The sequence below is a fragment of the Balaenoptera borealis genome (genome assembly GCF_965194805.1).
Source record: "Balaenoptera borealis genome assembly, chromosome: 2".
Taxonomy (NCBI): Eukaryota; Metazoa; Chordata; class Mammalia; order Artiodactyla; family Balaenopteridae; genus Balaenoptera; species Balaenoptera borealis.
The window spans coordinates 31519893-31538566 of record NC_138867.1 but is presented as its reverse complement, the minus strand read 5'-3'; the positions used below and the strand labels follow the sequence as shown (position 1 = coordinate 31538566).

At 41.9% G+C, this 18674-nt stretch overlaps 1 protein-coding gene across 2 annotated transcripts in view; it reads right to left on the bottom strand.

Moving 5' to 3' along the window:
• The window catches only part of SPEF2 (sperm flagellar 2), a 185125-nt gene that overhangs the window by 10639 nt on the left and 155812 nt on the right, over window positions 1-18674 (bottom strand). For both annotated transcript variants that reach the window (XM_082382147.1, XM_082382148.1), the window contains exons 33-35: window positions 11719-11898; window positions 4594-4833; window positions 4274-4396 (exon numbers count right to left, since the gene is read on the bottom strand). In XM_082382147.1, coding sequence (XP_082238273.1) covers window positions 4274-4396; window positions 4594-4833; window positions 11719-11898 — 543 coding nt within the window. The remainder of the gene's footprint in view (window positions 1-4273; window positions 4397-4593; window positions 4834-11718; window positions 11899-18674) is intronic.

The window sequence follows — 18674 nt, the reverse complement described above, 5'->3', positions numbered from 1 at the left end:
ATTGACCACATGGGGCTTTCTGGGACTTTGGTTTGGACCCTCTGTCATCATGGCACTGCACCAGTGAAAGCCTCCTTTCTTTCCAAAGAGCAGACACTGAATTCAGGAGTTGAAATGCCAGCTTTTTAGTTCATTCATGTACAATTTTGCACGGCTCAGAATATTTCCTGTGAGCTGCAACCACCGGCAGACCAGCAGTAATAATTACAGTGATAATAATTACTATGTATTGAGTGCTTTCTATCTACCAAGCACGGAGCTAAGCAATTTATATGGATTAAGTCATTTCATCCATACAAGGACCCTGTGAGGTATGTTTGATAATTAAGCCTATTTTACAGATGGGGAAACCAAGGCACTACGAGGTCACTTGCCCAAGGTCACACAGTTCTTAAGTGTGAACCTAATCAGCGTGGTTCTTGACTCTGCTCTCCTAACTGCAAAGCCAGGTCACCCGCCAGCAGGAGCAAAAAATACAACATATCAAAATAATTACGCACACTCGCTTTTTTTTCACATGTATTTAAAATGCGTGCTGCTTCCAAACATGAACCTTGTAAACATAGAGCTGTTAGGCGACAACCTTCACTTCCCACTGTTTATAGCAGCAAACAACATTCTAACCTGAAAAACCACACTCTAGTTTTTGCTCTACTTATCTTGAAAGATCTTCAAATAACATCACTGTGGTTAAAGTTCATTTTAAAAATGTGATCTATTTACTTGTACATGGATATCTGGAGCAAAAAAATGATGACAGGACGAGAGTGTTGGTAACTGAGTCTTCAGAGATTTTTTTTTTTTTTTTCTTTCCCTTTCTTTCTTTTCTTTATTTGCTTAGTGAAAATGAGAATAGAGCACCTTACTGGAAAGAGAACCTCTTTCCTTTTCAAACATCACATTTAGGCTTTTCAGGTCCAAGGCTCAGCTCTCCTTGGGTCACAATCAGATGAAAGCGCCCGGATTAGATGATAGCGGGTGGTCCACTGTCCTCTCATGAGATTCCAGGTTGGAGCGACAGGGAGGAGATGCGAAGGACCAGGATGGGGAGGGTTGAAGAGGCTGACTCAGCAGAAGCACCTTGGCAATAAGGAATGAACCATTGGACAGACAGACAGATGAACTCTTTTTCTACTGTTAGAGTATCAGGTGATACCTGAGCTATTAGGCTGGTTCATGGGAGGTCAGATACCCTCCAGCTGGGGGGCTCTCAGCCAGAGGGGTCTGTGCACCAGAGAGGATTTGGGGAATGTGCAGAGGTCATTTTGGTCATCAATGCATCAAGGTGCTCCTGGAATATAGTGGGCTGCAGCCCAGAACATCAGACATCCTGCCACAACGGAGTCGGTCCTGTGCTGCTCAGAAACGTCAGGAGTGCTTCAGCTGGGGCGCAAGTTGATAAAACTCCTTCCAAAATGAGGGAAATATGCAAACGAACTAGAGCCCTGTGGACTTCAGCTTTCCCTGGGCGTCAGAACACATCTTCAAGGGACTTAACTTCGAAGGCAGTCAGTCATCTGTTGGTGGGTTTCTTTTTTCAGCAAAGTGCCAATAGAATCTTCTCTGCAAGTCAATCATATTAAGTCATTCTAAAGTCTCCAGAAGTAAGAATGTTCCCCAAATCGTCTTGACTTTGTAGGGACTTCTTCTCCCATTATAGGAAGAAATAAGCGTGGCATCGTTTTAGGGTCCTAATTGTTCTTGGTAATGTAAGATAAACCCTATTATATATAATTCTAAGGATTCGAACATTATTTTACTGGCTTAAAATAGGGCTGTTCCCTGAAATGTGGAACAGAATGTGTAGGATGAAATGCAGTCTCAAGTGATGGGCTTCTGGAACACATCTCACACAGAATGACGGTTGCCCAGAGGAAAGCAAAAGCAGGGAGACACCCACAGCTGGCAGACTGCTGTCCATCCTTTCTGTGACACCCACCCACCCACCTCTCTCCACCCTTTGTCTGGTTCTGATGTGCTCCGTCCCCACTAATTCCAGGGTCACACTGACTTATCCCCTCCTCATCCTAAGTGGGGAAGGAAGTTGGTCCTTATGAATGAAAGTATGGAGTATAAGATGCCGAAAAGGGACCTGTGACGTATCAGTCTCAATGTGAAGAGTAAATGTTTGTGGGGTGTATGAGTACAATGGCTTAGAACATTGCCAACCACATTTCCAAATATTTGGGGCCTGTTTAAATAAAGAGACACGAATAATTTAAAAAAGAGGCCTGTTAAATGTAGAGACAAAATGATATGATATGATTAAGAGGCAAAGAAACACTTAGGGATGAAGAAATTCACATCACCTCATGCCCCTGCTCAGAAGCCTAGCCATTCTCCGTCGCTTTTCAAATTGAAACTAAATTTCCCCATGTGGTGTCTGGGTTCTTTGCAATCTGGCCTGATCTTACTAATTCAACGGGGTCACTCCAAGTCCTTCACAGCCTGCTCTCTGCTCTTCAACCAGTGGGGTTCCACTCCTCCATGCTGCCCAGCTTCCATACCTTCCCCCGGGCCTCTCTTTCCACCCAGGATGTGGTCTCCTCTCCACCCCTACAGCAAAATCCACATAGACCTTCTCTCCGCACCCTCTCAACTTTCTTAAACCCCAGCCATCTTTGAAGACTCAGTTTCTAGCACAGAAAGTCCTATGTTTTGAAATCCTGTAATTTTGCGCTTGGGTGTGGTTTACCTTCTATCATTCTGTTATTGATGGAATTCCTGTGAGTAAAAATTCTGTTGCAGACAGAAGTGGAATTTGCTTGGGAGCAGCAACTGAGTCTGGTACTCATGTTGCTGTCTCGCATGGAAACTTATTTTACTAGCCTCAGTGGTAAGTGCTCAGTATTGAATAGATATCCTAACGGCCGTCGTTTCTGTAGTACTTGCCATGTGTCAGATACTGTGCCCAGTGCTTTAGGGGCACCATCTCCTTTAATCCTTTCCACAACCCTTTGAATTAGGAATGGGTGTTATCCCCATTTAACAGATGAGAAAGCCAGGGTCAAGAGAAAGTTAAGGTCAGGTATCTAGTGAGTGGTGGATCCGAGATTCAGTCCCATGACTTTATGATTCCAGAAACTATGTTCTTACATGCTATCATCATACTTCACTACTGGAAGTGCTTAGTGTCTGCCAGCTGGTTAGAAATCAATTTCAATTATTGCCAACAGAAGTAATAAAATGTAAAAAGGACCATCAATTTAGAACAAATAAATGTAGGTACAAAGATATTTAAGCCTGGATAGTCTGATTTCCGGGCATAGCAGGTTATCACTGAGGGGTCAGGAGAAACGCCTCTTAGATCACTTGCATCTTGTCAAAGTGAAAGCGTTTTTACCTTAAACTCAGCAAACTCTTTGTAGTCCAATAAACAACTAACAGGAGGCAAATAGGAAGACTTCACGCTGTTAAGTGTGTGAGGCTTGTGAGAGGGTTGTAGCAACCTGCCACACTCTGAAAGGGGGTCACCCCCTGCTTTCTGTAGCCCTTACTGCTGGGGACCCGGGACTTGCCCGGTGGGTGCACATTCAGCACGCGTGGTTGAGATGTGTGTGGTTAAGGTAGCTCTGAGACACATCTCTTCCTCTCTTCCTTCCTTTATTCTGCTGACTTGGTCCGGTCTCTTTAGGTTTTGTCCTCAGTTTTCCCATCTTGAACAGTTTCTGAGGGAACCCTCACACATTCCTTCATAAGCACTGTCACTGCATGAGCTACAGAGACAATGTGTACCACGATTAGAGTACGGTGAATAAATCAGCACTTGGTTGGGGGTCATGGTCCCCTTAGTTCTCTTTGGCAGGGGGACTCTATTTTCCATACTCTTCAATCATAGGCCAGGGCCATTCGATGGCTGGAATAAGGCAGAATATGAATACTGCCACCCACCCAGCTTTAACTGCCGTCTACCTCCAGCCTTCTGTGGTAGACCCAAGTCCTCAGGTCCCGGTGGGGCAGCTCCGTGGTACTGTCCCTAGTACTGGCGGTCCTATCTGTAGTGCTAATAGTATTAGCCATATACTGATAGTCCTATCATGGTACTGATGCACTGATCGTCACCTCTACTCTGTCTGAACTTGCTGCCATTTGGGTACTGAGGGCTGGCCTTTCTGGCCTGACGCTGTTACCAGTTTAGCTTCCTCAGACCCTGTGCTAGCCTAGCCCAGCTTCTTCCCCCCTTCTGCTCCTCCACATTTGTGATATCCCACCAAGCCCTGAACCTGAACTCAACCAAATTAAGACTGCATTAGTACCTTTGCGTAATACTCACAGGGATTTTATAGTCTGGATAACTTGAAATCAGATCTTGAATAAAAGGATGCTTCAGAAGAACAGCAACTTCAACTGGCTCCAGATTCTTGGAACCTAGGTCCTGAAATACTTTTATGAAGCCCTTAAAAGGAAAAAAAAAAAAAAAAGTTGATTAACTTTACAATCCTGATAATGTTAAAAATTTTTGTTTTTTAAAGGAATCATCATAATTTCTATATGATGATACATTTGGGGAGAAATTCTATGAACATGTGCTCAAAATTGAGGGAAACTTTTCTTGGGTACAGGTTGCCCCTTGTATGAAATAATCTAACCAACCTCTGAATACATGTTCTCTGCCTTTTGGTGGCTGGCAAATCTGTTAGCGTCCCGTGCTTCGTTTGCTCCTCGGAACACTTTGAGTAGTGCTTCCATGGAAATCATTTCCGTGTTCGCGTTTTTAGAGATTTCTTCTTCCTTTTCCTCCCCTTCCTCTTGTAATTCCTTTTCTTCACTTATAAAATTGTCCTCAAGTTCAGGATATTCCTCAATGGGACTCATATCAGTAAAGGAGGAGGTCTGTGCAATTCAATGAAGAGAACATGAAGTCTTTCCAGGAATAGAGAGATTTAGAAAACACCAGTTTGGTCCCGCACTTTTTATGCCCTGGGATGATTGATAGTGCCTACCGCAAACTAGCTAAACAAAATCTAGGATAGAATATGCTGGCTGCGCTGGAAATCATGTTGAAATCCCAGACCAGTTCTGCTGGTAGTTGACAGAGGCCTCAGTGTAGGGGTGTCTTTCTCACCTCCATACAGACTGCTGCCTACTACCCTGCCAGATACACCGCATTCCTCAGAGAAAGGGCAGTGGAATGAATTTGTGTAACCACTGTCGGACTTCTACACATGAAGCCAGATTTCTGAACAGGATTTGCTTTGGAAATTGCCTGCAGTCAAGAGGTTGTGGGCAAGTTAATTTCTCAAGCTTGACAGATTCTAAGAAGCTTTGGGAATGTTTGTTTGGATGCTGGAGGTTAAACCCGACTAAACATCCAGAAGGTAAAATAGAAGACAAATTGAATACAGACAGATTGGGATTCTTATTGCTGTTCGTTGACACTTGGCCAAGAGCCATGAACTCAGACACTGGCATTCTGAACATGGGAAAGAGTAAATTGTTTCTGATGGAATTTCTTACGTATCAAAAGCCTGAAAAATATGCCTACCCTTTGATACCATAATTATTGATCTAGGAATTGATTCTAAAGAAATATTCATGTACACAAAGACTTTTGTATACGGATGTTCATTCCGTGTTACTTACAGCAAAAATAGAAAACCTATGGTTCCAAAAATGGGGAATGGTGACATCAATGATAGTATCGGTCTGTGGCAGAATACTATGCTGCCGTGAACATTTTGGTTTAGAAGGATACTGCGTGACACGAGAAAACACTCATGGGATGAGTGCAGAAAGGAAACAGAACACAAATAATAAATATACCAGGATCCTCATTTTCTTATATATCTATACTTATAAATGAAAAAAAGAGAAACAGGTACATTAAAGAATTGAAAGTAGTTACCTCTGATTGGTCCAACAGGTGACTTCTTTTTCACTTTGTTTTGTATTTTTCAAATTCTTTACAGTAGATTTGTACTTACTGTATTTACTGTTATAAATGTGTGTGTGTGTTTCTGATGATGAGGTAATAGATATTCAATGATTTGCCATAGAAAAATGGGCATTTTCAGAATGTTGACTGGCCCGATGTCAGAGAACACCTGAGGGCTGATTCTCCATTATTCAGATGAAGGAAAAATGCTAATTTAGGCTTAAAATTAGAGCAGGGTGCCAATACCTGTAAATGCTCAATTCAGTAGAAGCATTAAGTGCATAGATTGTGCAAGTTCGTTCCAAAGAGCCACATAAGTCCCATGTGTAAAAAGATTATAACACAGAACAGAATTAAGCCTCTGGTTGTCATAAGCCCCTCTGAGGGATTTGCAGGGGCTGAAGATAGTGCAGTAGAGACAGGTAGTATTTGCTTAGCTATGTGTGGTCACCTTGCTTTAGTTGGGTTTCCATATCCTTTGGTAAATTGGGAATTTAATCTAATATTGGAGGGTGGAGGGAGAATTCTCTAGCAGGTGAAGTTTTTGGAATTAAGTACAAATATCTGTCATCTACCTATCTATCATCTATCTATCTATCTATCTATCTATCTATCTATCTATCTATCATCTACCTATCTATCATCTATCTATCGATCTATCATCTATCTATCTATCATCTACCTATCTATCATCTACCTATCTATTATCTATCTATCATCTACCTATCTATTATCTATCTATCTATCTATCTATCTATCTATCTATCTATCTATCTGTCATATTCCTATCTATCTATCATCTACCTATCTATTATCTATCTATCTATCATCTACCTATTATCTATCTATCATCTACCTATCTATCATCTACCTGTCTATCATCTATCTATCTATCATCTACCTATCATCTACCTATCATCTATCTATCTATCTATCTATCTACCTATCATCTACCTATTATCTATCTATCTATCTATCATCTACCTATCATCTATCATCTATCTATCTATCTATCTATCATCTACCTATCTATTATCTATCTATCTATCTATCTATCTATCTATCTATCTATCTATCATCTATCTATCTATCAATCTATCATCTATCTATCTATCTATCATCTACCTATTATCTATCTATCTATCATCTATCTATCTATCATCTATCTATCATCTACCTATCTATCATCTATCTATATCTATCTATCTATTCATCCAGCCTCTTCTCCATTTTAAACAGTTGAAATACTACTCAGCAGAAATGTGAAACTAACTTTTTTGTCTCCATCTAAGAAGCCTGGGAATCATCACACTGGCCACCCGTCAATAATCCCCCCGGGGCGATAGAATATTTGCTGTGCTGAAATGAACATAGTCGGGGCGATAGAATATTTGGTGTACTGAAATGAACATAGTCGAGGTGTAGAACATCTTGCTGAATGACTGAAGGACGAATGAATTTCTATTCAGAGGGCAGCACAGGTGCTACGCGGACAAGACAGAGACAGAACCTGTGGGTGAGCACATGACTAGTTGGGCAGGATGAGCAGGCAATACCAAAATTGAACAGAGAAGGAACCTGCTCTCTCTGCACTATTTCCATAACTACAGAGGGCCCAACTTCTCAAAGACTTGCTATAATCATCATGGGATAAACTGATTTTTTATTTTAGTCAAAAGATAACAATTTAAACATTTGAGTGAAGAATCCTTAACTTGTTATATCAGAGGATGCTTTATAAATGTTTGCTATTTTTGCTCTCTAGGGGGTTGGAACAGAATAGACTTAGTGGTTCAGTGGGAGGGGAGGGAGAAGAGGGAGGCCAAGATCAGGACCAAAGGAGCCAGTTCAGCATCCTGGCGGGACTGCAGGGTGTGCACAAGAGGGGGCTCCCAACAGATGCTCTGAAAGACCACGATTGTGAATGTGGGCGGATGAACAAAACCAGGGATGCTGGTTTGGAGAAAAGCCAGGGCTTCTGAATGAGCAATTATTAGTGGCATCAAAACTCTGTGTGAGTCACATTATCTTCTAAGCAGCGGGGCAGATTGTGGCACTAGCAAACACTATGTCACACTCTCAGAGACAGCCCTCCAGGACTCCCAGCAAACGTGCCCCTGGAGTGGTGCCTGATTGTGCATTTCTACCATTCAGTCTGCTTAGTCCCACATCTCAGAAGGCAGAACAGAAGATCAGTCCTTGGGACTAATGTGAGCAAAGCATCAAAGAGATGCAGAATGGGATGCACATTTAAGTTTTTCGAAACCTAAGGCCTCAAACCATCTCTGTCAGGATGCTTTAACAAGACTCTCAAAATGTGGGAGGTTCAAGCTCATAATTTACTAAATTCCAATATCATAACCCCAAACTCCACAGGTCAGGATGAACCATTTCCTCAAATATCAACTTCTTTGAAGCTTCACGATGACTAGTGCCTGCTCATGAGTGCTTTGCTCTTGAGCTTCCTTTAAATTACCCAAAAAGCCGTGGGTTTTAACAGGAGGTCTGTGCCACGGTGAATAAAACAGTGTGAGTAGCAGATATAGACTAAGAAAGAATGACGTATCAGGGAGATTTCCAGTTGTTTTTTGGAAAGCAAAAGCCGAGATCCCATTAAATGTCCTGGGAGTGAATACAGATCTGTTGGAGGTGTTATTTCTGAGCAGGCTCATTTTGCCTTCCTGGGATAAAGTTGCCCAGGGAACTAGAATACAGTTGGAAAGGGCACAGAAAGGGAGGCAGGATGGTGAGGGCTAGGAGTAGGCAAGAATGAGGAAGGTGGGTGGATCCTGTATTTCAAAAGCTCCTATGGTTCACTCCGAGCCAGGAGTAGTCCTGCGTGTGTGGCGTGTGACAGATCTGCACTCCATCCCTGCCCCACCCTGGTTTCATCTCTGTTGTGCAGTGGTCATGGGGCAGTTCCTGTACAGTGTCCTTGGGCTTTAAAAGAGCTCTTGAGAGAAGTACTCCAGGGGAGCTGCTTCCTGGATGGGCACTAGCTCATGATGAATGACCCACCAGGTCAGGGACAGAAGGGATGCAGTGCCTTCCTGTGCTAGCTGGCTTGGCTGCTACCCACCCAGAGAGCTGTCTGTTGCTATGGCAACCCTTGTAGCACATACTTCCTTTTCCTGGTCTTTCTGGCTCGGTTCGGCCTCCTGAACCTGCTGTTGCCTCTGTTTCTGGAATGTCTGCTCTCCTCCTCTCTACCTTGGAGACGGGAGTCCCTCCCTTCCTTCTCTCTTCGTCTCTTTCTTCTCTTCTTTCCCTGCCATGTTCACAAACACTAATCGAGTATTTGCTGTGTGCATTACTGAGCACTTGCTACTTTGGAGGACATAAAGATGGGTAACAAGTCATCCCCAACTCAAGGTAGGAATAACAGCAGTAGGATTCAATAGATAAACCACCCCCTGCCTGAATTACTAGTTCTCCTTACTTCCCTCCTTTGCCCCCTACAGTCTGTCCTGTATGGGGCACATTTTAAATCAAACGACCCTGCTCCAATGACTTCTCATCTCATCTCTTGACACAGTCAAAGCCAACGCCCCTCCAGGGCCCCTTGGAGCCCTCTCCCCCTCACTATCCTTGCCTGCTACTCTCCTCCAGCTCAATCCTCTCCAACTACACTGGCTGACTTGCGGTTCCTTAGGGTCCACCAGGCATGACCCCACTTGAGAGATTTTGCACTCACTGCTGTCTTCACTTAAAATGCACTTCCTCCAGAGGTCTATCTGCAAGGCCCTCTCCCTCACCGCTCTGGGCCTCTGCTTCCATGTCTTTTCACAGAGAGACCTTCTGCGACCATTCTATTTAACACTGCAACTCCCACCCAGACTCCTATATCTTTCCCTCTATTCTTTATTCCCCATAGTGCCTATCACCATTTGCTGTAGTCTTTATTTTACTTGCTTTATCCCCAGAGGTGCTGGATAAATGTTTGTTGAGTAAATGCACAGGTGCATGTGATGGTGCTCAGCCTTGCCAGAGAGGATCTGGATGTAAATGGGGCCCAGTTGCGGGAGTGCTCCGTGTGTTGGGGGAAGCTTCATGAATGATCTGGCGGTTGAAATAGGCCTTGGGTACTGGGGAGCCCTCGAACCTTTCCAGATGAGCTGGAGGGGACAGCAAGAGCAAAGGCACGGAGGTGGCAAAGGAGAAGGTTTAGACCCCTCTTCTGATCTGTAAAGCCCCATGTTAATCTGTCCTTTATTCTGTGTTCCCTCCATGTGTGGGCCATCATTCTCCCATTCTTTCCTGTATGGATAGGGGCAATTAGATGGAATCCCTTTAGGGGAGAAAATTTGGCTTCGTATATATCCTTTGCAGATCGCAGGGCTACACAGAGGGTAGGATTTACAAAGCTAATTAATGAAGTAATTGATTGCTCCACTCAATGAAATGTTTACTGAGCTCTGTAGCAGTAATTCAGATTCAGGAAGGCAGGTTAGGGGATGCAGAGCAAGACAGATGGCCCATCCCTGCCCACAGGGTGCCCAGAGTCCAGAAAGGAAGCAGACCCTGTAGAAGTAGTTATCTATGAGGATTATGGTGAAGGGGGAAGCACAGCATGCTATGGGAACACAGGGCAGGGTTGCCTGCCACCATTCCAGGTCAGGGAAGGTCTCCCTGAGGACAGGTTAACTGAGACCTCCAGGCAGGTTATGACCCATGCCAGTGTTGGGTTAAGGAGTCCCAATCTATAGAGAGGTGCAGGCAGACCACATCTAACTCGTCATTTATTCGGGAAAATGTAAATGGTCTTCCTATGTTCTAAGAAGAGAGCATTCTTGAGTGGAAATAACAATAACTCCTTCCTGAACTTTCTGTCACTGTGTCAGCGTTAATGCTGAGTCTAAAGTACATGGAGGTGAAGAGCCCTGAGTTGTCAGCTTCCTAGGCAGCACTCTGGCCTCTCCCTGCCCCTGATGGAAGGGGTAGGACATCCTCCGGGTCATCTGCTCAGGACTGAAATATAGGGCTGCCTTTAAAGAGTCTATGTCTTTTGGAATGTGCAAGCTGTCATAGGAACTTCCCATTTTTTTCTCAGACAACCCAGCGTACTCTGTTTTGACAAACATGTATGAAAGGAAAAGAACTGCAGCTAGGACATCCGAGGAGTCTGAACGGTGCAGCATCCCTCGCCCCTCTGGGTCCACAAAGAAGAGCAGAAAAAAGCATTCCATCATGAGGGCCACCGCTCTGTCCCCAAAAGGTCAGGTGAAGACTAAAAAGCCATGCCAATGGACACCTACTAAGTGTATTAGTTATTTCCCTGTTCTGAGGCTTTTCTACCTCCCCCAAAACAGGGGATGTCAACCCTTTAGAAATCGACAGGGGGATGTGAGGTTTTATTGGACATTAAGCTTTTCTGTCCCTGGATGCAGGTGACACAAAGTGCCTGTGGAATTCAGGTGGCCAGGTTTGGGCCTGAAATACTATCAAGTGTCACATACATGTGGGATGTGTCTGAGGCCTGAACTTGTTTTACATAGAATTTCCACAGAGTGTGACAAAGAGTCTGGGTTGATACCCAGTTCTTTCTCATTTATCAGGATCAGCACTTCATGCAAAATAAAGGTTGCCCTTTACAGAGCAAATTTTGGTTTCACCAAAGAAACTTAGAGCAAATTTGGATTTAACTACCAAAACATTTTTTAGATAGTGGGTCCCTAGTTCTTAATCCAATTGAGTAAGGCATTATTGAAGACCTAGTAAAGCATCGTGTGAGGAACCTGGGAAAAAACAGAGATTGAAAAAAACAGTCTTTGTTCTTAGAAGTTTAGGATCTTTTGGAATCCCCTCCAGACCCCAACGCTAGTCCATTTCTGGACCACAATTACCTTTTCTGCAACAAGAGGAGGCCTTTCAATTGACTGGAAGACATGAGTCCCAGTGGCCACACTGAGGGCCCTGTAGACCCCTTGCATACTGTCTGGATGGCAAGCAAAATAAAGCAGCATCTGTGTGTAGTCAAGCTGAGGTGGATCCTTCTCACAGTCAGCAAATAATCTAAAGAAAAACTGTCACACAAAAGAATTTCAGCCAGAGATCAAATGCATATGCTTCGGTAGACAGTAGATGGACGGGCAATGAAGAATCCCTCCCGAAGTTTGGAATACAGTCACTTTCTGAGGACTGAATTACTAAAACTAACATGTAATGAATGGTATTAACTGAAGAGTATGCTAAGTAAAAAAACATGAAATGTAGGACTAGAAACATTCTGATGTTAAAGAAAATTGTATGCTAATCAATGGTACCAACATACTTAGGAATGAATGTGCTAATTAAGGTGGCAGGGATGACATGTTAAGTAGGAAAAGGGAGCAAGGACCCCTCTGTCCATCCTCAGCTCCATCCTGACAAACTGGGCCCTGACTCCCAACCATGAAGCTTCTGGTACATCTCACTCCCTGGGGAGTAGGGAGAAGGCAGGGAACAATGCCCAAAGCCACTGGGACTTGAGCCATTGGACTCTTTAAACTGGCCCACGTTGCGCTGAACTCCCTAAACTATTGACTGTAATGTGACTTCTTCCAGTGTAGACTCCCATGCGGAAAGAGTGTGCTTATCACTGAATATCAGCTTGTTTGGCAAGTCTCTCCCGCATCCTGAATGACTGAGCTGACGCTCAGATCTAGATGCAGCGTCTCATGCATTTGACAGCGTGAGGAGTTAGTGCTCCGGGACCTAATATCCTCTGGCGCCCTGCAAATCCTAGGCCAAGCCCTGGGACACAGAGGTCACACCCAAGCACCTACGCGGCCCTGTTTAGGGAGGTGACTGGCTCTTCTCAAACATTTGCATGCAGTGACCTGGAGAAGCTTTTTTCTTTTTCTTTTTATTTATTTTTTAATAAATATGTCTGTTTATAAAGTCACGGAACTGATTTTTTTTAACATCTTAATTGGAGTATAATTGCTTTATATTGTTGTGTTAGTTTCCACTGTATAACAAAGTAAATCAGCTATACATATACATATATCCCCATATCTCCTCCCTCTTGCGTCTCCCTCCCACCCTCCCTATCCCACCCCTCTAGGTGATCACAAAGCACCGAGCTCATCTCCCTGTGCTATGCGGCTGCTTCCTACTAGCCATCCATTTTACATTTGGTAGTGTATATATGTCAATGCCACTCTCTCACTTCTTCCCAGCTTACCCTTCCCCCTCCCCATGTCCTCAAGTCCATTCTCTATGTCTGCGTCTTTATTCTTGTCCTGCCCCTAGGTTCGTCAGAACCATTTTCTTTCTTTTTTTTTAATTCCATACATATGTGTTAGCATATGGTATTTGTTCTTCTCTCAATTTCGTTTCTTTTTATGGCTGAGTAATATTCCATTGTATATATGTGCCATGTCTTCTTTAACCATTCATCTGTCGATGGACACTTAGGTTGCATCCATGTCCTGGCTATTGTAAATAGAGCTGAAATGAACTTTGTGGTACATGTCTCTTTTTGAATTATGGTTCTCAAGGTATATGCCCAGTAGTTCTATTTTTAGTTTTTTAAGGAACCTCCATACTGTTCTCCATAGTGGCTGTATCAATTTACAGTCCCACCAACAGTGAAAGAGGGTTCCCTTTTCTCCACACCCTCTCCAGCATTTATTGTTTCTAGATTTTTTGATGATGGCCATTATGACTGGTGTGAGGTGATACCTCATTGTAGTTTTGATTTGCATTTCTCTAATGATTAGTGATGTTGAGCATACTTTCACGTGTTTGTTGGCAATGTGTATATCTTTTTTGGAGAAATGTCTATTTAGGTCTTCTGCCCATTTTTGGATTGAGTAGTCTGTTTTTTGATATTGAGCTGCATGAGCTGCTTGTAAATTTTGGATATTAATCCTTTGTCAGTTGCTTCATTTGCAAATATTTTCTCCCATTCTGAGGGTTGTCTTTTTGTCTTGTTTATGTTTTCCTTTGCTGTGCAAAAGCTTTTAAGTTTCATTAGGTCCCATTTGTTTATTTTTGTTTTTATTTCCATTTCTCTAGGAGGTGGGTCAAAAAAGATCTTGCTGTGACTTATGTCAAAGAGTGTTCTTCCTATATTTTTCTCTAAGAGTTTTATAGTGTCCAGTCTTACATTTAGGTCTTTAATCCATTTTGAGTTTATTTTTGTGTGTGATGTTAGGGTGTGTTCTAATTTCATTCTTTTACACGTAGCTGTCCAGTTTTCCCAGCACCACTTATTGAAGAGGCTGTCTTTTTTCCATTGTATATTCTTGCCTCCTTTATCAAAGATAAGGTGACCATACGTGCGTGGGTTTATCTCTAGGTTTTCTATCCTGTTCCATTGATCTATATTTCTGTTTTTGTGCCAGTACCATACTGTCCTGATTACTGTAGCTTTGTAGTATAGTCTGAAGTCAGGGAACCTGATTCCTCCAGCTCCATTTTTCTTTCTCAAGATTGCTTTCACTATTTGGAGTTTTTTGTGTTTCCATACAAATTGTAAAATTTTTTTTTTCTAGTTCTGTGAAAAGTGCCATTGGTAGTTTGATAGGGATTGCACTGAATCTGTAGATTGCTTTGGGTAGTATAGTCATTTTCACAATGTTGATTCTTCCAATCCAAGAACATGGTATATCTCTCCATCTGTTTGTATCATCTTTAATTGCTTTCATCAGTGTCTTATAGTTTTCTGCATATAGGTCTCTTTTCTCCTTAGGTAGGTTTATTCCTAGGTATTTTATTCTTTTTGTTGCAATGGTAAATGAGAGTGTTTCCTTAATTTCTCTTTCAGATTTTTCATCATTAGTGTATAGGAATGCAAAAGATTTCTGTGCATTATTTTTGTATCCTGCTACTTTACCAAATGCATTGATTAGCTCTAGTAGTTTTCTGGTATCATCTTTAGGATTCTCTATGTATAGTATCATGTCATCTGCAAACAGTGACAGCTTTACTTCTTATTTTCCGATTTGGATTCCTTTTATTTCTTTTTCTTCTCTGATTGCTGCGGCTAAAACTTCCAAAACTATGTTGAATAATAGTGGTGAGAGTGGGCAACCTTGTCTTGTTCCTGATCTTAGTGGAATGGTTTCAGTTTTTAACCATTGAGAATGATGCTGGCTGTGGGTTTGTCATATATGGTCTTTATTATGTTGAGGTAAGTTCCCTCTAGGCCTACTTTCTGGAGGGTTTTTATCATAAATGGGTGTTGAATTTTGTCAAAAGCTTTTTCTGCATCTATTGAGATGATCATATGGTATTTCTCCTTCAATTTGTTAATATGGTTTATCACATTGATTGATTTGTTTATACTAAAGAATCCTTGCATTCCTGGGATAAACCCCAGTTGATCATCATGTATGATCCTTTTAATGTGCTGTTGGATTCTGTTTGCTAGTATTTTGTTGAGGATTTTTGCATCTCTGTTCATCAGTGATATTGGCTTATAGTTTTCTTTTTTTGTGACATCTTTTGTCTGGTTTTGGTATCAGGGTGATGGTGGCCTCGTAGAATGAGTTTTGGAGTATTCCTCCCTCTGCTATATTTTAGAAGAGTTGGAAAAGGATAGGTGTTAGCTCTTCTCTAAATGTTTGATAGAATTTGCCTGTGAAGCCATCTGATCCTGGGTTTTTGTTTGTTGGAAGATTTTTAATTTCAGTGCTTGTGATTGGTCTGTTTATATTTTCTATTTCTTCCTGGTTCAGTCTCTGAAGGTTGTGCTTTTCTAAGTATTTGTCCATTTCTTCCAAGTTGTCCATTTTACTGATATAGAGTTGCTTGTAGTAGTCTCTTAGGATGCTTTGTGTTTCTGCGGTGTCTGTTGTAACTTCTCCTCTTTCATTTCTAATTTTATTGATTTGAGTCCTCTCCCTCTTTTTCTTGATGAGTTTGGCTAATGGTTTATCAATTTTGTTTATCTTCTCAAAGAACCAGCTTTTAGTTTTATTGATCTTTGCTATTTTTTTCCTTCATTTTTTCCCCATTTATTTCTGATCTGATCGTTATGATTTCTTTCCTTCTGCTAACTTTGTGTGTCTTTTGTTCTTCTTTCTCTAATTGCTTTAGGTGTAAGGTTAGGTTGTTTATTTGAGATTTTTCTTGTTTCTTGAGGTAGGATTGTATTGCTATAAACTTCCCTCTTAGAACTTCTTTTGCTGCATCCCATAGGTTTTGGGTCGTCATGTTTTCATTGTCATTTGTTTCTAGATGTTTTTTGATTTCCTCTTGGATTTCTTCAGTGATCTCTTGGTTATTTAGTAGTGTATTGTTTAGCCTCCATGTGTTTGTAGTTTTTACAGTTTTTTTCCTGTAATTGATATCTAGTCTCATAGCGTTGTGGTTGGAAAAGATACTTGATACAATTTCCATTTTCTTAAATTTACCAAGGCTTGATTTGTGACCCAAGATATGATCTATCCTGGAGCACTTCCATGAGCACTTGAGAAGAAAGTGTATTCTGTTGTTTTTGGAGGGAATGTCCTATAAATATCATTTAAGTCCATCTTGTTTAATGTGTCATTTAAAGCTTGTGTTTCCTTATTTGTTTTCATTTTGGATGATCTGTCCATTGGTGAAAGTGGGGTGTTAAATTCCCCTACTATGACTGTGTTACTGTCGATTTCCCCTTTTATGGCTGTTAACATTTGCCTTATGTATTGAGGTGCTCCTATGTTGGGTGCATCAATATTTACAACTGTTATGTCTTCTTGGATTGATCCCTTGATCATTATGTAGTGTCCTTCTTTGTCTCTTGTAACAGTCTTTATTTTAAAGTTTATTTTGTCTGATATGAGAATTGCTACTCCAGCTTTCTTTTGATTTCCATTTGCATGGAATATCTTTTTCCCTCCCCGCACTTTCAGTCTGTCTGTGTCCCTACATCTGAAGTGGGTCTCTTGTAGACTGCATATATACAGGTCTTGTTTTTATATCCATTTAGCCAGTCTATGTTTTTTGGTGGCAGCATTTAATCCATTTACATTTAAGGTAATTATTGATATGTATGTTCCTATTACCATTTTCTTAATTGTTTTGGGTTTGTTATTGTAGGTCTTTTCCTTCTCTTGTGTTTCCTGCCTAGAGAAGTTCCTTTAGCATTTCTTGTAAAGCTGGTTTTGTGGTGCTGAATTCTCTTAGCTTTTGCTTGTCTGTAAAGGTTTTAATTTCTCTGTCGAATCTGAATGAGATCCTTGCTGGGTAGAGTAATCTTGGTTGTAGGTTTTTCCCTTTCATCACTTTAAATATGTCCTGCCACTCCCTTCTGTCTTGCAGAGTTTCTGCTGAAAGATTAGCTGTTAACCTTATGGGGATTCCCTTGTATGTTATTTGTTGCTTTTCCCTTGCTGCTTTTAATATTTTTTCTTTGTATTTAATTTTTGATACTTTGATTAATATGTGTCTTGGTGTGTTTCTCCTTGGATTTATTCTGTATGGGACTCTCTGTGCTTCCTGCACTTGATTGACTATTTCCTTTCCCATATTAGGGAAGTTTTTAACTATAATCTCTTCAAATATTTTCTTAGTCCCTTTTTTTTCTCTTCTTCCTCTGTGACCCCTATAATTCTAATGTTGGTGCATATAATGTTGTCCCAGAGGTCTCTAAGACTGTCCTCAACTCTTTTCATGCTTTTTTCTTTATTCTGCTCTGCAGTAGTTATTTCCACTATTTTATCATCCCGGTCACTTATCCGTTCTTCTGCCTCAGTTATTCTGCTATTGATTCCTTCTAGAGAATTTTTAATTTCATTTATTGTATTGTTCCTCACTGTTTGTTTGCTCTTTAGTTCTTCTAGGTCCTTGTTAAACGTTTCTTGTATTTTCTCCATTCTATTTCCAAGATTTTGGATCATCTTTACTATCATTACTCTGAATTTTTTTTCAGGTAGACTCCCTCTTTCCTCTTCATTTGTTTGGTCTGGTGGGTTTTTACTTTGCTCCTTCATCTGCTGCGTATTTCTCTGTCTTCTCATTTTGCTTAAGTTACTGTGTTTGGTGTCTCCTTTTCACAGGCTGCAGGTTCATAGTTCCCATTGTTTTTGGTTTCTGCCCCCAGTGGATGAGGTTGGTTCAGTGGGTTGTGTAGGCTTCCTGGTGGAGGGCACTGGTGCCTGTGTTCTGGTAGATGAGGCTGGATCTTGTCTTTCTGCTGGGCAGGGCTGCGTCCGGTGGTGTGTTTTGGGGTGTCTGTGAACTTACTATGATTTTAGGCAGCCTCTCTGCTAATGGGTGGGGTTGTGTTCGTCTTGCTAGCTGTTTGGCATAGGGTGTCCAGCAGTGGAGCTTGCTGGTCATTGAGTGGAGCTGGGTCTTTGCATTGAGATGGAGATCTCTGGGAGAGCTCTCGCCAATTGATATTACATGGGGCCAGGAAGTCTCTGGTGGTCCAATGTCCTGAACTCAGCTCTCCCACCTCAGAGGCTAAGGCCTGACAGCTGGTCAGAGCACCAAGACCCTGTCAGTCACACAGCTCAGAAGAAAAGGGAGGGAAAAACAATACATAAAATAAAATAATAAAGTTATTAAAATAAAAAGTTTTAAAAAATTATTTAAAACAGAGTAATTAAAAAGAAAAAGAGGGGGCTTCCCTGGTGGCGCAGTGGTTGAGAATCTGCCTGCTAATGCAGGGGACACGGGTTCGAGCCCTGGTCTGGGAAGATCGCACATGCCGCGGAGCAACTAGGCCTGTGAGCCACAACTACTGAGCCTGCGCGTCTGGAGCCTGTGCTCTGCAACAGGAGAGGCCACGATAGTGAGAGGCCTGCACACCACGATGAAGAGTGGCCCCCGCTTGCTACAACTAGAGAAAGCCCTCACACAGAAACGAAGACCCAACACAGCC